Raw genomic sequence first — 17,700 nt, 5'->3', positions numbered from 1 at the left:
CCCCACTTGCATGCAGATCTCACCACCAGGAAGCCTAAAAATATTGCTGCAATAGATAATTAGCTGTGTGGCATATTACAAAACAGCAGCCAACATCTTATGAATTCCTAGGAAGTCAATGCTTTCAGCTACCTGAACCTGTGAAGACAACCTAGTCTTTCATTTTTAGATTATTAGGGTGCTTCTTTCAGCTTCAGGTCATTCTTGTCAGGGTGCCTGAGTTTGCTAAGGATGACAAGGGAATTTTAAAAAGCCTTGCCTCTGAAATGAGACACTTATCAGAATCCTTCCCCAGCTGATGCTTTTTCCCATTGAGTGAATTCAAAGGACCATCGTTCAGAAATGAAACTTCAGTTTCACAATCTGATTTCTCCAGCAAAAGGGCTGAGTTGCAGGTAATGAGAAGGATCGTTTAAGAAGAGACTGGAGAGTCATTTGTCTGAAATGGTGCTATAGGGTCTCCTGTTTGAGCAGGGGGTTGGACTAGATGACCTCCAAGGTCCCTTCCAACTCTGTTATTCTGTCATTTCTGTTCAGTTATCATTTACACGAGGTCTTGGAGAAATATTGTCATTTATTCTAGATAATCCTAAGTGATAGATGTGTGTGTGTGTGAGAGAGAGAGAGATAGAGAGAATCTCTCTGTCCACCTATGATCAAGTTTATAATTCTGCCTAAGTACAAAAGTCAGGAAAAGTATTTTATACAGGATCTCTCTCTCTCTCTCTCCCTCCCTCCCTCCCTCCCTCCTTCCCTCTTTCTCTCCCCAAAATGTCTTTAGGTTGCCTGAAAGCCAAGCTCCTTCATCAAAAACCCTCTTGGTAAAATGTTGCTGCCTGTTGCATTGCCTCCCCCAAAGAAGCTCAGAAGTCTTCAAGCCCTAAGAGAAGCCAACTGCTTGATTATTCGTTCCCAAATTCCCAATTTACTCACCTTTCCCATTTTGTGAGTTCCTCTTCCTTGGAAGGGGGAAGACAATGGAGGGCAACAGATTTCTGGAAGGCAGATCGATGAGTGCAATCAGTGGATCACAAAGACTTAGATCAAAAGTACCCGAGAAGGTTGGCAAACAGCTAGACCCCCCTAGAAGTTGGGACGGAAGAGCAGTGGAAGGAAAGAGTTTTCCAAGCTTTGTAAGCTCCTAGCAGGTGATGCAAGGTGAGCTGGAGCCCTCTTCGCATTGAGGCATCCTTTGGATGGGACAGGTTCACCTCCCTGTGGAAAACACCTGTTGCCTGTTGGGCTTTTTATGAAGGCAGCTAAGCCACGCCCCCTTGTCATCTCCAAGTCATTCCAGGCTGAGCTTCACCCAACAGTAGGTGGAAGCATACCACAATAATAGGCAGATAAGTCCCAGGTCAAAAGTTTCTAATTATACTTTGCAAACTTTGTTCCCTTCTCCGGGGTCCATAAAAGCATTAAGCCATCCATCTCCTTCCTCATTTTTTCTTGACTCTCTTTTATGAAAGGAAATGAAAAGGGAAACAGATCCGTTTTTATAGCCGAGATTCCTTTTCTGATCAGGAAGAAGAACATGACAAGGAAGAGGGGAGGAAAAATTAACCCTATAAACCAGCGCCAATTCGGAAAGGGTTTTTAAACAAGTATTTTTCTGGATATCCTGATAGGAACCTCCAGAATTTGCCCAGAATACTTTCCGGGCAAATTCTGGAAGTTCCTATCAGGATTATCAGAAAGATACTTGTTTAAAAACATTCTGGAGGTTCCTATGAGGATATCCAGAAAGATATTTGTTTAAAAACTCTGAACAGGTCCAGCTGCTTAAGCGAAAGAAAGAAAAATTAGCTAAATTGTCATAAATGTCTTGTTTGGATTAAAGCAATCAGTTTGGGAGAAGAATCGAGGTTTTTTCCACGGGGCTTCTGAAACTGTTCTTATTGCATAACAGCGCAACAAAAAAATGTTTTTTCCCTTTATGTTTTCTTGTAGTAAAATATGTGAAATGGTTCTTGAAAAGCTCATGTAGATTGTATCTCTGTATCTGCGATCATGTACCTTGCAAGTTTGTGTGTGTGTGTGTGTGTGTGTGTGTGTGTGTGTGTGTGTTTGTGTTTCTGGTCTTAGTTTGCATTCTTTTTCATTTGTTAAAAACCAGTGTAAATGTTTGATATTGGAATAGGTGATGGCATGGGGAAACAGGATTCAGAATCTCTTCTTTTTCCCTCTAGCACAGAGGATTATTTCAAGAATCATTTGGCTCTTGAATTTGTTTAATTAGTAGTTTTGCTCTTTTGCATTGTTGTGTAAAACATCTGATTATATCTACATACAGCCACACTTCCTGGAACAGAATTTGTATTAGAAGAAAGCCAAAGATTTCTATAAGAAGGCATTGTCTCAAGAGGAAATGTTCATTTTAAAAGTTGCTATCCTTTGACCGTTCTTTAAATTTTCCATGGCTATTTTTGCCATATTATTTTTGAAAATAGTTTTCGCATTGTCTTTTTTTAAACTCTTATATTTTTGCTCCTTCCTTCCTTCCTTCCTTCCTTCCTTCCTTCCTTCCTTCCTTCCTTCCTTCCTTCTCCTAAAGACTGCCTATGCTAGCCCCTGCAGTTTTCCTGGCAAGATTTTTTAGATTTTTTCCATTGCCTCCTTCTTAGGGCTAAGAGAAAGGGGCTGGCCCAAGGTCACCCAGCTAGTTTTGTGCCTAAGACAGGACTACAACTCATTGTCTCCCAATACCTAATATCTTGACCATTGCAGCACATCAAACTGGCTCTTTTTTGTCCTTAATTTTCACACTATTACAAAACAATAAAGGATGACGCTACCTAAGAAAAGAAAGAGGGAAAAATGTATTTAAAAAAAAAAACATTAAGGAAAGATCACTAATGTTAGAAACATGCCAATTTAACAACAATCAGCCCAAGGCCTTGCCAATTCAAATTTGGAATAAAGATGAAGTAACTCAGCCCTAGATGAAATAAAATCGAACTATTCACCACACTTATTCATTAAATTGCGAGAATAAATAAGGAGGCTAAAGCTTAACCATTTTAAATCTGTCACGTGAAGATTAAAGTCGCTGAGGAAAACTCTGGGGAGAAAAAATTCAAGACAATAAAAAAGACGCAGACGGAAGATATGATGGGAAATGATGAACTCAAAAACGTAGTTACAGACAAAGGATCCTGACGAAATGATGTCCTTTAGGTTACGAAGTGTTGAAAGCGCTTGTATAACCAAACGAACATCCCCATCAATGTAATGCTATCCAATGGAAAACTTTTAGGAGCATAAGTCTGTAGGTGTGCATATGATGCCAACAGGACAGTTTTGAAACCCTGAATCTAGACTTCAAGAGACCGAAGGAAACCCTTTAAGCTATTCACACATTTAAGTGTCCCTGTCCCAAAACTTGTTTATTACTTGTGCACAGAGCATTACCAACATGCATAGGTTTATCCCAAATATACTGTCTAAAACAGGGCTCTTCAAACTTGGCCCTTTTATGACTTGTGGACTTCAACTCCCAGAATTCTGGGAGTTGAAGTCCACAAGTCATAAAAGGGCCAAGTTTGAAGACCCCTGGTCTAAAACAACATCATGAGAGAAACAACACTCCTTAAGCTCCATTCTCCTATGGAAGTCTTAATTGGTATGAATAGGATAAAAGCAGATTCAATTAGTTCAAACCTGATGAAATGTGAATGCTGCTGAAGGGGTAATAATGTAGCTTTCTTGCTTCCTAGGGCTTGACTCACACTTACAATTTCACCAGGTGTGATTCTGGTGCACCAGTAGGTAGATGGGTGAAGGTGAGCTTCATTTCTTCTGTGAGAGCATTTTGGAGGCATCCTCTTTTGAATAGCCAATTCCCTGCCAGATGTTCTACAAGACAAGACAACTCTGCTACAAAATTTCAATCAGGGCATTTGCAAAGCCTTATATCTGGAGGTAAGGAGATTATTTGCTTAAATTGAGAAAGAAAAGTTATCTAGGTCAACATCTTGTGGCTTCCCAGAACATTTCATCTAATCCCACATTCTGGGAGATTCGGAAATCTATTGCTGGATTCCCATTCTCCCATCCCATCTAATGCTATGTTCTACTCTGTCAGTTCTGAGCATGGGATTATTAATTCATTCAAGCCCCAGAGTGTATACACCAGGTATATCAACGTATGGAAATATCTTGTTTCATTGGCCAAGCAAAATATCAGTAGATCTTGTAGAACCAACTGGAATGGCAAATGGTTGGGAAATTGCCAGCCAGGCAAGGAGGAAAGATTAAGCAGGGAATTAACCTTCAGTCCTTGTGCAGTCGCAAGAGACCAAAGCTGACCCACCGCCCCTACGTTCCATGGGCCTTTATCTGGCTGTTCCCAAGAGAAGGCAAACCGTTTGGGGAAATTCTTGCATTATAGGCAGAATACAGTAAAGTAGTCAAGCTTGAGCCCTCCACGTGCGGATCTGGGTGCTTGCACCTGACACAGATTGAGTGAGTAATGCATGGAAACATGCTGAAAGGGAGATCTAGTTTGCATAAGAAGTGTGCCACTCCTGCTGCCTTCAAAGAACAATGCCATCCCACTGCCAGTGTCAAAGAAAGATTTAGCATCTGATTTAGTTGGCTTTTTTGCAAGGAGGGAGGGAAGCCAGCTATTCTTTGCTGCGGGCAGAGAAATGTCAAGGGTGGGGGACCTACTACACCTCCAGTTTCTTCCTGTCATAATTGCTACTCCCAGACTATTTTCTGAAGGCCTCAGTCCATAGCATAGTAGGAGAAACTCCAATACGTAGCATAGTCCTTGTTGATAACCAATCTGGTAAATTATGTCTCACCATATTGCTTATGCGAGAGACACTCTGTCTGCCTCTACTGCTGAGACCTGTCCAGGATCTTGAACCTCTGTCATAATTCTTATCTTTCTCGGATCCTTGGAGCATGCAAGCCCCACTACCACATCAAGTTGGTACCTCACTGGGAGATGATGATGATGATGATTCCTAATTATACTTTATGTAGAACCTTATGAGATCGATTGGCCTTGATTATTGCAATGTGCTCTACATGAGGCTGCCCTTGAATATTATCTGGAAGCTTCAATTGTTACAACATGCAGCCTGCATGGTTTTGTGCAAGTCTAGATTTGTACAAAGGGACACGGTGGCTCAGTGGGTTAGGATGCTGAGCTTGTCGATCAGAAGGTTGGCAGATTGACGGGTCGAATCCCGAGTGCCGTGTAACAGAGTGAGCGCCTGTTACTCATCCCAGCTTCTGCCAACCTAACAGTTCGAAAGCACATAAAAATGCAAGTAGAAAAATAGGGACCACTACGGTGGGAAGGTAACAGCGTTCCGTGCGCCTTTGGCATCTAGTCATGCCAGCCACATGACCACAGAGACATCCTCGGACAAGCGCTGGCTCTTCGGCTTTGAAACGGAGATGAGCACCGGCCCCTAGAGTCGGAAACGACTAGCACGCATGTGCGGGGGAACCTTTACCTTTACCTTTACCTTTGTAAGCCACCCAGAACGAGTCAGCATGAATGAGTGAGTCGGGTGGCCATATAAATTTTCTACATAAAATAAAAGTAAATAAATCCTAATAATCCAAAGGTATTCTGGGGAAACTAGAGGGTTGAATGCACTCAGGGGTAAAACAGAACTGGGCGTCTGGTGCATAGAAATGCAACAAAAGCGAGCCTTTTCTTTGGGCTTCTTCCATTGAGGCCCTGTCTTGAAGAAGAGAGATCCCAAGCTCACCAGGCTTCTTTGAACCTCACAGAACATTCTTCTCTGCTTTTATTTTCTCACTGAGAGATGGCCTCAAATTCTGACCTGTGACGAACTGTAAGAAAACGCTGGTCAAGACCAAAGATTCCCACTCCATGACTCTCTTGCCATATGAATAATTGCTGACGTATCAGGAGAATTCTTCTTGGCCACACCTCACCACACTTTCTTAGGAAATCACCTCACACTGATTTCCTTCACAAACCTGAAGGACATTGTCTCACTTGAGTTTGCACATTATCTTCTTTCTCTTATGTCCAAGGTCACACCTTGTGCTGGTCATTATTGTTTCTGGTTACATCATATATTTGTGAGTGGTGTGTGTGTGTGTGTGTGTGTTTAGATATGTATACATATATATCTGTGGAAATTAACCTATTATTAATCAACCCTACTTAAATAAACCATGGCTTAGATGCTATAGAAAATTGCCACATGGTTCCATTTCTTTGACAAACCAGACTCTTTCCCCTGCCTTCAAGAATTCAGTCCCAATGGGAAATACAGTCCTCAATTTACAATCATTCCTTTAGTGACCATTCAAAGTTACAACAGAGCTGGAAAATAAAACACTGACTTGTGAGTGGTCCTCACGCTCAGAACCATTGCAGCATCCCACGGTCACATGATCAAAATTCAGGTGCTTATCAACCACCCTTTATTTACGGCAGCATCACAGGATCACCATTTTCTGCCTGGTCTTCTGCTTTACAACAAGCCAACTTGATGGGGAGAGGGGGGACCCGGATTCGCTTAACAATAGTGTGACTCACGTAACAACGGCAGTGATTGTCTAACAACCATGGCAAAAAGGTTATCAAATCAGGCGCAAGCCTCTTAACATCCCTCTTGCTTAGCAACAGAAATTCTGCATCGCAAACCCACCAGCCAAATGATGCCTCTGTGCTCTGCATCATCAGGTCTGACCGAAGTATCCAAGTTACATCATTTGTGCTGTGATGTTATGATGCACAAGACAGTCTTTGCTCCCCACCTTCTGCCCCCAGGCCTATTTCTCTCCCCCCCTTTTTTGGGGGGGGTCAACATCCTGGATAAATAGATGACGCATCTTCTATGAAGAGGAATATCTCAGGCCAGGCCTTCCACAGAGATACAAGGAGGATCCTCTTTCATCAGAGCTGACCTGCCTGACTGGTTGCACTTTACAAAGCCGCGAAAGTCCCCCTTGTGCAAAAATAAGGGCAGCCATAAAAACGCTGGAGCGAATCCTTCTTCTTCTCCCTTCTTCCTGGAATTTGGTTGGCTGTCATTGCTACCCTGATCTCCGACTACGTCAGGGCAGATGAGGGCCCTTGTCGCTGCCTGGCAGATGACTTTTAGTGCTCAAATGAGAGAAAATAGATCGGCCCTGGAGGGGAGAAAAGTTACAAATGCATATTTTCCTCCTCTGCAGAACCAGGTCTGGCTGGAGGGAGTCAAACCCGACCGTCCATCCTTTGCTCTTGGAGAACCAAGGGGACCTGAAAGGAAATTCCAGAAATAAATAATGACTAGGCCATCTGAAGCCAAGACTGATCAAAGGGAGGGTCCTTTTAAAAGGGAGCCACATGCTGACTTCGGTATTGATGTATAGAACATAGAATCCTTGTTGTTGTTGTTAGTTGCGAAGTCTTGTCCGACCCATCGCGACCCTATGGACAACGTTCCTCCAGGCCTTCCTGTCCTCTACCAATCCTGGGCCTATATATTAATGAATGAATTAGGCAGTGGATGACTAACACTATAGAGGGTGGCAAAGGAGGAATTCAATTGACATATCAAGGTACTTGACGGAGGCAATTTATTTTTCCATCACAGGCAGCTGTTGTAACCTGACCTTGGTGGATTCCATGAATTCAGAACACCAGCTCACCGCACAGAAGCTGGGAGATCCAGAATGCTGCTTCATAGTTGTGCAACAGCTGTCAATCACAGTGTCCAAGCCCCAGTGTGTTCCTCACTCTTTAAAAGAAAGAGCAGAGAACGGCTTTTGCTGGACTATTTTGGAAATTAGCCATCTGTCAGGACCGGCTAGCTAGCACAACATGGGTGTAGGAATTATCAGACCTGTCTCAGCTTGAACCTCTAAGTAAGAATGATCCTTAACTGCAATTTTTCGATAAAAGTATCGTTTACTAGAAGTCAAGTCAATTACGGTAATGCACTGAAAATCGCACGCCCAAATCCCCAAGTCTAACTTTTCCCTCCCTTTGTTTCCCCCTATCACTGGGCCAACCATGTTCAATCAAATTCAAACAAGACTTTTTTTTTTTTTTAGAATGGTCGTGTCAGGTGTAGATTTGATAGGCAGCTGCTTTCCGTTCCCAGCTGGTTGATGTTGAAGCTCATCCTGGAGAGATACAGTGAAGTTTTGTTTCCCTCCAAGCATCTCCCCTCTCACCCAGAGTTCGTGGCAGCTGATACTGAATGGTTGCAAAGCTCAAGCATTTCTCTGATTAGTAATGGGGGCATAGTAGGATTTGGTGCAGAGAAGAGCCACAAAGATAATCAGGGGTCTGGGGGTTAAACCGTACGATGAGCGTCTAAGGAAAGTAAAAAGGTCTGACTCTAACCTAGAGGCGGCTTAGGAAAGCCGTGATAGCATCTTCCAATACTTGAGAGGCTGTCACAAGGAAGAAGGGGTCGACTTATCCTCCATTGCACCTGGGTGTAGAACAAGAAGTAAGAGGTGGAAGTTCATCAGAAGGAGATCCAGTCTGGAACTAAGGAGAAACTTCCCACAACGAGAAGAATCAGTCAATGGAGCAGTTTGACTTCCAGAGTTCTGGATGCTCCATCACTGCAGGTTTACAAGAAAAGATTGGACAACCTTTTGACCAGGATGGTATAAGAATTCTCACCTTGGGTGGGGGGTTGGACTAGAAGACCTCCAAGATCCCTTCTACCACCACCCTTGATTGTATAATACAATGTAGAAATCTTCCTCACTGTTGCATCCATTTAAAGAGAGACAAGATTTGACTTTAACAAGAAACTACAAATCAGAATCTTTACTGATCGATGTCTATCAGTTGTCTACTACAATTTTAGCTGAAAGCAATTTACAGGATTTTATTCACAAAAATCAGTGTTGAGTTTTCTCCCTAAGAGACAACTGGGAGATAATATTAGAAATGTTTTGAATATTCTGCAATACTTGGAGCAATATAATGAAGAAGAAGAAGCTGCATCGATATTCTTAGGTGCAGAGAAGGCCTCTGACAATTTTAAAAAGTTTTAAAAGGTTTTTAAAAATTGAATCCAAATACTTTAATAGAGGGGAACGTAAAGATGAATATTCAGTTGAAGACAGAGCTGTTCCTTTTAGGATTAAGGGATAAAGATTTAGGAAAAAAGAACCCATGGAAGATTATTTTAATATACAATCACAGCTGTGAGATTGCTGTAGGGAAAGATTTAACGCTACCCACGAAAGAAGTGGGGAGATTTGGTTGAAATGAATAAATTAACTTCTCTGATTAGAGAAAAGACATTGTCTTCATTGACTGCTGAGTGGAACCTTTTTGCATGAAAATGGAAAAAAAGAGATTTATGGTTTTTATTAGACAGGCTAGATTATAGAAAGAAAAGTAATGCGATGTAACTTTAGAGAAAGGTTGAAATATATAACTGCTGTGAAGACTGTCATAAGCAACTTCTTTAAACTTTTTTCTTTCCTAAATTTCTTTTAACTTTTTTTTCTTTTGTGGCAACTTTTGCTCTTTTTTATTATTTCTTCCTTCTTCTTTTTTCTTCCTTATTTTCTGTTAGTTCGTCTTAACGTTTCTCTTTTGGTTTAAAAGCTTTCATAAAAATGAGATACTTTAAAAGAAAAAAAATCCTCTTTATTTTCTTTCCCCTGAATGCTGCATTTCTTGGTTTCTGTTTACCTTTGCAACTTCATTTAGCCAGGCAATGACTAATCAAGTTACTCACAACCTTTTGCCTCCTTTCTTCAGGATGGCAATACTAATGCGATTTATTTTAATTATACTCTATCGCTGCTCAAAACCAGTCTGGGTACTTATGAGAAGCAAACCGAGAAGGGAAAAACCCCCGCTATAAATGGAGAAGTGAGAAAAGTTCCTCAGTTATCTGAGAATTGCATGCTGCTTCTTGCTGAATTAAAACTGCATGTTTGGCTGCATTTTTGGAGCAAAAGTTGCTTCACCCAGCACGCTCACTCACTGTTAATGCAGCCAAAATCACTTAACAACTGCTGCAATTTGCTTAGCCATAGCAGAATAAAGGGAATAAATTTGAGTTCAACTCACTTAGCAACCTTTTTGCTTAGCAATGGATATTCCGTTTGCAATTGTAGTCTTATGTCAAGGACTATGCTGAGCTTTAAAAAAAAAGGGATTTGCTAACGTGTGGTTTTGTGTGGCGAGTAAATACGGTCCTTGTCAAGAAATGTGGCACAGATAAATATGATAACTCTCTCCACTGCCTATTTGCAGAGGTTGGTGAGTAGATGATTGGAAAAGTCCAGGCTGGTTACTTCATGCTGGAACTGCCCAACCAGGTCTTCCTAACTGTAGGTCAGAAAGAGAAGAGCTGAAGATCAAGAGTTTGATTGCTATAGCCTTGGGCAGGTGCAGCAGACAAAACAAAAGACAGAGTCTGCCATTAGTATGAAGCCGCAGCTTGCTTAATGCACCATTGTTAGTTGGATTCACACAATATGCTAAGGCAAAGTCAGGGGTCTCCAAACGTGACAACCTGAAGACTTGTGGACTTCAAATCCTCGGCATGGCTGCCTGATGAATTCTAGGAGTTGAAGGTTTAAAGTCTGGAGAGCACCGTGCTAAGCCATAAGCTGCCTTTGCAGACTGTGATGGTTGTCACTCAACCATTTCGCTGAGCCCAAATCAATCAAACCCACACTTTGATTTAGAGAGGATCTAAGGCATTGGGTCCCAACACCCTTTACTTCTGCTTTGAAGAATAATGTTTATTCTGACTGATTTACTTTCAAATTTGAGCTGTTATGAAGCATTATGAACTTGTAGCATTCTGCAAACAACTTTTAAAAGCAAAGTTAAACATTGACAAAAGCCGCAGAGCTAGATTTGTTGATTTTTTTAAAAAATTTATTATCTTATTCTTGGAATGTAACAATGAGCCTTCCTTTTCCCATCATTGTCTATGCAAAACCTTCCAGTAAGCAAACACTCTCATTTCTTTCCTTCCTGAATGTTCTTTATTCTTGTGGACATACACCTCATTCTCTTGTTAAAAAGAAAGAGGATAGGTGTCAAAGCAAAAAACATCCGATGTTAGCAGCGGGTTGGCAGAGTTTCATCCATAGGATAGTTTAGAAGTGAATGGCCTGGATTAGACTGACCCTCCCAAATGCAGAAAACTAATTTTTGCCAAAGCATTTTTTGGAAAGGGGAGGAAGTTCAAACCCGCTTCTGCCAACCTTACTTGTTTTTTCATGGAGCTCCTTGGCCAGGAATGAGGATGGTATTCCATTGGCTTCGATGGTCCTTTGGCAATACGCAGTGGAACTCTAAGTTATCACTCTTCAAGTGGTTTCTTGCATAATTAAATGAGTCAAAGCCAGGCCATTGGAGGATGGCCTAAAGATAAAGAGACATAGTTCCTTTGAAAAACTCCATAAAAAAAAAGAAAGAAAGAAATTTGGGGGCAGCTATTATTTCTTTAGCGGAACACAGCTAAATCTCTCTCTTTAGACGCTCCTTAACACAAATCCATTACAAGTGCAGGCTATATTGCCCCTGGTGCCTAACAGTGATGGATTCTGGGGGTTGTAGTTTAACCACAACATCCAGAGGGCTGTAGCAAAGAGAGGTCCTTCTTTCATTACCCATACACCTGCTCGTCTCCCTTTCTGACTGCTGCAATGCAGCTTACAAGAAGAGTATCTCGAAAATTGCACGAGCAATTGTTCCAATTGTCCCCCATCCCAAATCAGAAAGGAAATGCTTAGAAGGCATTGCTTGATCATTCCTTTGAGGTTGAAGGCTCAGCCTCAATCTTCTGGAGATGATTCCTGTCCCTTGACCTTGTAAAAAGATCAAAAATGGAATAGGCTTTTCTCCTTGTATTCTCCTCCTCTTCTCATTATTCTCTTTTGGAAATAGGCTTCGTAATCCTTTCCTACGTAGCCAATTATGATCGTGTTTCCAGGTTGGATCATGTGCATTTGATGAGAACATTGTTTGAAGGATCGTTGTGGCAGAGCCATAAGAATCAGACAATAATACAAGTAGAGTCAGGCTTAATCTATCATCACCAGGTTTTCTCTTTGTCGGTCAGCTTATGAGTGATTAAATCTCTGGATCTCAAGGAATTTTTTGGGATGTTATTCTGTGCCTCTTATCACAGCTCTCTCTTTCACTGAAGATTTGCTCAGCTTATGGCCGCAACTGAATCCAAAATTTCTTTTGCTAAGTGAGACAGGTTGTTAAGTGAATTTTACCCCATTTTGCAACCTTTCTTGCCACAGTTGTGAAGTAGATCACTGAATTTGTTAAATTAGTAACGGGGTTGTTAAGTGAATCTGGTTTCCCCGTTGACTTTAGAATAGAGTAATAGAGTTGGAAGGGACCTTGGAGGTCTTCTAGTCCAATCCCCTGCTAGTCCAACCTTCTTTGACTTTGCTTGTCAAAAAAACCCCACAAAAGTTCATCCCATAACCCCGGGACACTGCAACAGTCACAAATATGAAGCAGTTGCCCAGCATCCCAATTTTGATCATGTGATCATGGGGATGCTGCAATGATCATTAAGTGTGAAAAATCAGTCATAGGCCAACTTTTGGGCGATGTTGTAACTTTTAATAGTCACTAAGTGACCAAATACAACCTGTAATTTTTTTTTCTTATTTATTCTTAAGTAAATACCAGCAAATCTCTTTCCCAGCAACTCACAGCTTTGATTCTGTGCAGGATTGGTCAGACAGGCATCTTTTTATTGTTGTGTATAAAGTTTTCTGCAGGTCCAATGAGGTGTATGATTAATGGCTTGGTTAGTTGTAAACCAATATATCTCAGTTGTTATGTCAAATATTTACGGTTCATGCTTTGTTCAAGAAATGCATACAGTATTATTGATTGGCAAAATTTGACGTCATGAATGATTACCTTGGTTTCAAATACATTTCACATTGCTGAAATCTATTGGTCCCCAGCCCACTTTTCTGTATCAAATGACAAAGGATTATCTGAAATTCTTAAAAGTGAAACTTGGCATGTGTTTTGCAAGCTGCAGCCAATTCTTCTGCAGCTGAATGCAGCCGATTTAATGCTGATGCCAGGAACTTAGAAAACCTGTTTTTCTTCTCTCTCTCTCTCTCTCTCTCTCTCTCTCTCTCTCTCTCTCTCTCTCTCTCATCTAATTCTTTTGGTTCTCTCAATCAGGAAATAGACATAGATTAATTTCTCAAGATCAAAATAACCATACCACCTCCTACACTGAAAGAGAGTCTGAGTCAATTCCATTTGTTTGGGTTGGTATGTAGGTCATTCAGAAGGCAGCTGAAAGCAGCCTGTATCCTCGGATAATCCAATGGGGCAAGAAAGCCAATGGACTCACCAAGAAGCATTTTGGAAATTTTTGTACTTGATCCTTGGTCACCTTTCCAAGCCTTTGTGCTTTCTCTGTTGTGAAGGGGGGAGGAGGCGTTTTTAATCACACTGAAGTGACTGCGTGCCCTACATTTAAACGTTCCATGGAGTCAGCATGTTCATAAATAGCAAGTGCAAGACTCCGCAAATCTAGAAGCATGTGGCCAATTAATGCACAGCGTTCTTCTCCTCTGAAGAATCAGAGATAGCTTGCTCTTCGTGAATTCCCAAGTAGGACTGGATTCTGAAGGTTCATGGTGAGGATTAGGCCTAGTTGGGTACTTGATGCACCCTGACCTGGTCTACAGTAACTCATCTCATCCTTTCAAAACATGTTACTCAAATCTTCTGCTACTGTTTCTGCACTTTTGTATGCTGGCTCTTCTGCACAGGAGTCAGAAACAGGTTGAGTGAAGGAACTCAACTCAAGTTTGATAGGATCAGTGCCCGCCCGCAATTTGATCTCTCGCATATGGATTCAGAACTTTGTCTATGGAGATTCTCAACCATCCAGGTCATGGTTGTCCCAAAGGTGCTTTTTCAAAAGGCAGATGGGCAAGAATAGAAGAAGCTTCTTGGATGAGGAGCAAAATGTCTTCAAGGAAAAACCAAGGAAGTCCAGCTGCCATTTAAAAAAGCACCTTGGGATTCGGAACTTGGTGTCCAATTAGAAAAGGAGATATCAATGGTGGAGTCAATGGGAAAAGCCTTTGTAGGCAAATGAGTTTGGGTGCTGCCAACAACTCTACCGTGTGGTCTAAGGACAGCAACCCTTGCAAGACCATTTGATCAGAATTCGAGATGATATAACTGTTCTGCTGTCAACTTGCCTATTTCAATTCAGGATAGTCATGTGTACATGGGTAGTCCTTCACTTACGACCACAGTTCTGTTGCTAAGAGAAGGGGTTGTTAAGTGAGTGGCAGCTGGTTTTTATGACCTTTTTTGCCACAACCTTGTCACAGGATGTAAGCCGTTCCCAGAAATGCTGCCTTTTGCAATTGACTGATGGAGTCGATTGTCAATGCTGATGGTCTTCAAGTGGCGTTCCAGTTATTTTGGTTGCCCCCAAGGTGCCTGTTATTATTGGTGCTACCTTTGCTTTCTTTTGCCACATTCGTTCTTTTACTGTATTGTTGTTGTTGTTGTTGTTGTTGTTGTTGTTGTTTGTCAGGGAGAGTAATAGGCGCAAATGCTGTGGGTTCCCTCTCTGCAGAACGTTTTTGGGGAGAGAACCAGGTTTTTTTCCAGAATTCCCTTCTTTCTTTGGAAGAATTTGCTTCTGCATCCTGGCGTCTCTTCTGTTAGGAGAGCTATTAAGAGATCCTTCACCCCAACCCATCCCAAAGCAATCATTTGGCACCTGAATATTATAAATGACTTGAAAAGACAATGTTGGCTTTTTAATCCCTTCTAGGATGATGGTTTAAACCGTGGGACGATTCTTCTGCTTGTGCTGTAGCTTTTCACTTTCTGACTTTAGACTTGACTTTAGGGAAAGTAAAGTTCTGCCTTGAGTTTGTTGAAAGTGGTGGGTGGGTGGGGGTAAATAAAGGAAAGGGTCTGTCTTACGCAGAGGGTCTATATCAGGGGTAGACAACCTTGGCTCTTTTATGACTCGTGGACTTCAACTCCCAGAATTCCTGAGCCCTCATGGCTGGCTCAGGAATTCTGGGAGTTGAAGTCCACGAGTCATAAAAGAGGCAAGGTTGCCTACCTCTCCTCTATATAGCCAAATATGAAGGTTGAATCTGTTTGACCATTTTATCACTTGATTGTTTTATGGCTGTTTTATAGGGACTGGCTTTATGGCTGTGAACCACCCAGGCTTGTTTAAAGTGGGCAGCCCTATATCTCTCTTAAATCAAGAATTAAAATACAATTTTCTGCTCTTGTTTAATGAATAGCATGCCCAGAGATCTATCAACAGATCCCAGGAATGCTGCACATTCATTACTCGGCCCCTCCCTCCAGATGTCCCCCCCCTCTTTGGAAGAAAAGAGGTTACGCAGAACATGAGCCAAGAACTTGCTGGCTCCAGGCACAAAGCGGGAAATGTTGTCCTTATTGCTGCAATCGGAAATACCAGTTGAGAGACCAGCCCTGGCTGGCCTCATTTCAGCCAGAAAAACATGCCAGCTTCAAGGCATCTCTGGTTTATTGCTAACCGTGGGGACTGTTGTGCGTGGGGTGTTTGAAACCGAGGGGCTGGCGCAGGTCTGTGGGAATCCCACAATATTCATCCATTCGCCCATTCGTTTGTTTATTCACTTAAATTTGTATGCCAGCCATCTCACTGTCGAGCGATTATGGACAGCTTGCGTGATCATCAAAACAGCAGTGTAAAATGTTAACACATTAAAGAGCACTAAAGGTTAACAAAACCTGGATAAAACAGGGTTGATTGCTAATCATGGGGTCTGTTGCAGACTGAGGGGACTGGCCCAGATTTGTAGGTATCCAACAATATTTTATTTTATTTTATTTTATTATTATTTCATTTTATTTATTCTTTATTTTATTTTATTATTTTACTTCAATTTATATGCCACCCATCTCACCCTCGAGAGACTCTGGGCAGCTTACAATATCATCAAAACACCCATGCAAAATATTAAAATGTTAAAATATTAAAACAGAAGAGCACTGAAGGCTAACAAGAACTGGGTAAAAAAAATAGGAGACAACATATGAATGGGGTGGAGGTAAGATCTTCCCATTTACTAACCACCTCCAACGAGGGATGCCCCCATCAGGGTACCAAGCCAGTTCGCAAAGCCAAGTTTTGAGGTCCTTCCCCAGTTGATGGGGACCGATCTCATCTTGAGGGACTTGATATTCCAGAAGTTGGGAGCCACAGCAGAAAAGGCCCTCCTCCTCCTGGACCCTACCAGCCAGAATTCCTTGACCAATGGGATCCCCAATGTGTCCCATTCCGCCAAAATGAGTGGGATGGGCCAACCCCAGTGGGGTGAAATGGTCCCTCAGATAGTCCCATCCCATAAAGGTCATAACCAATATCTACTGAATTGGACCCAAAAGCAAAGGCAACTCTCTCAATAGAAGTGTTACATGAACGGCTGTAAAGGCCCCTTAAGAACTATCCACGCAGCTCTATTCTATGCCACTTGCAGCTTCTGAATACAAGGGTAGCCTTATGAAGAGTGTATTGCAATAGTCCAGATATGAGATGACCAAGACATGAGTGCCCAAGCTCAGGGTCAGTCATTTTCCCAGTTTTTCTCTCTTCCCAGAGAAAACTTCAGCTGAGAATCAGGAAGGTTGCAGAGGGAACATGACTCATAAAGCTAATCTAACGGACCTTCATGGCATGCCACTTTTCTCATGACATTTCCCACCATCAATCAGTTTCCATGGCGCAAAGCTTTCAACTTTCTCTTTTGCAGATGATTCTCTTTGAAATAAATTGCTTAGTACAATGAGTTGGCCAAGAGTGCATGACCTCTGTTGAGAACTTGAGGGCTGAGCCTTTCTTGGTGTGGTCTGTTGAGATGGCCCTCCAAAACCCGGCACCTTGGCATGGAGGCATGATTGGGGACATTGTAGGTGAGATGGGCACCTTAGGTTTCTGCAAGGCTTAGACCACTCGTTGTGTTGCTTAAAATCCTCACCTAGGAACATCTCAGCCAAGGAACACAAAAGCGGTGCCTGCATCTATATCTCAGAGTGTCTGTGCATGCTACAAGGAGCAACCAAGGTTGGACAGCCATTTGTCCAGGATGATGTAAGGTCTTTTCCCATGGGGAGGGGATTGGACTAGAAGACCTCTAAGGTCCCTTCCAGCCCTGCGATTCTGTCTTGCTGTCAACTGTTTCTAGCATCTTTATGACTTTCATTTGATTGGAAATAATTTGATTTCTGTTCCCTTGACCAGAAAACAGTCCCAACCCTCGGAAGGTTCTCATAATTTTTGACACTGCTCTATTACGTTCTCCACTTTTTCCCCTGAAACAGCAGGTCTATTTGGTGATCCCTCACTTCTGGCAAATTCAACCTCTGCATCATCTGTCCCCATTTTCAAATAAGAATTGCCTTGACCCACTTTTAGCATATAATAATTTGTTGGCTCAAGTCGCTGTTGCTTCTTCTTTCCTTGAATTAAAAAAAAATCCCAATGATTTCCTTTCTCAATTATGTGTGTAGCAAGAGGAAAAGGATCCAGATACAAATATAATTTGAGCATCCTCCAACAAATGATGGGAAGTCAGTAACTCTTTAAACTAGCAGATGCTGAGCATGAGGGCCACACCTTAAATTTATCCCAAGTGTTGGCTTCAAACAAGGTCATTGAGTCATTAACCAATTTGGCTGTTTATATCAAT

At 41.9% G+C, this 17,700-nt stretch overlaps 1 protein-coding gene across 1 annotated transcript in view; it reads right to left on the bottom strand.

Annotated features, from left to right (window-relative positions):
* The window catches only part of ATP12A (ATPase H+/K+ transporting non-gastric alpha2 subunit), a gene marked incomplete at its 5' end in the record, with an annotated part of 28,532 nt that extends 27,590 nt beyond the window's left edge, over positions 1 to 942 (bottom strand). Inside the window, one exon of the mRNA XM_081333502.1 lies at positions 934 to 942. Within this exon, the coding sequence (XP_081189628.1) occupies positions 934 to 942 (9 nt within the window). The remainder of the gene's footprint in view (positions 1 to 933) is intronic.
* Positions 943 to 17,700: the final 16,758 nt, after the last annotated feature.

The sequence above is a fragment of the Vipera berus genome, assembly GCF_964194415.1.
Source record: "Vipera berus genome assembly, chromosome: 8".
NCBI classification, from domain to species: Eukaryota; Metazoa; Chordata; class Lepidosauria; order Squamata; family Viperidae; genus Vipera; species Vipera berus.
The sequence above is the reverse complement of the archived record's forward strand: the minus strand, read 5'-3'. Positions and strand labels throughout refer to the sequence as shown.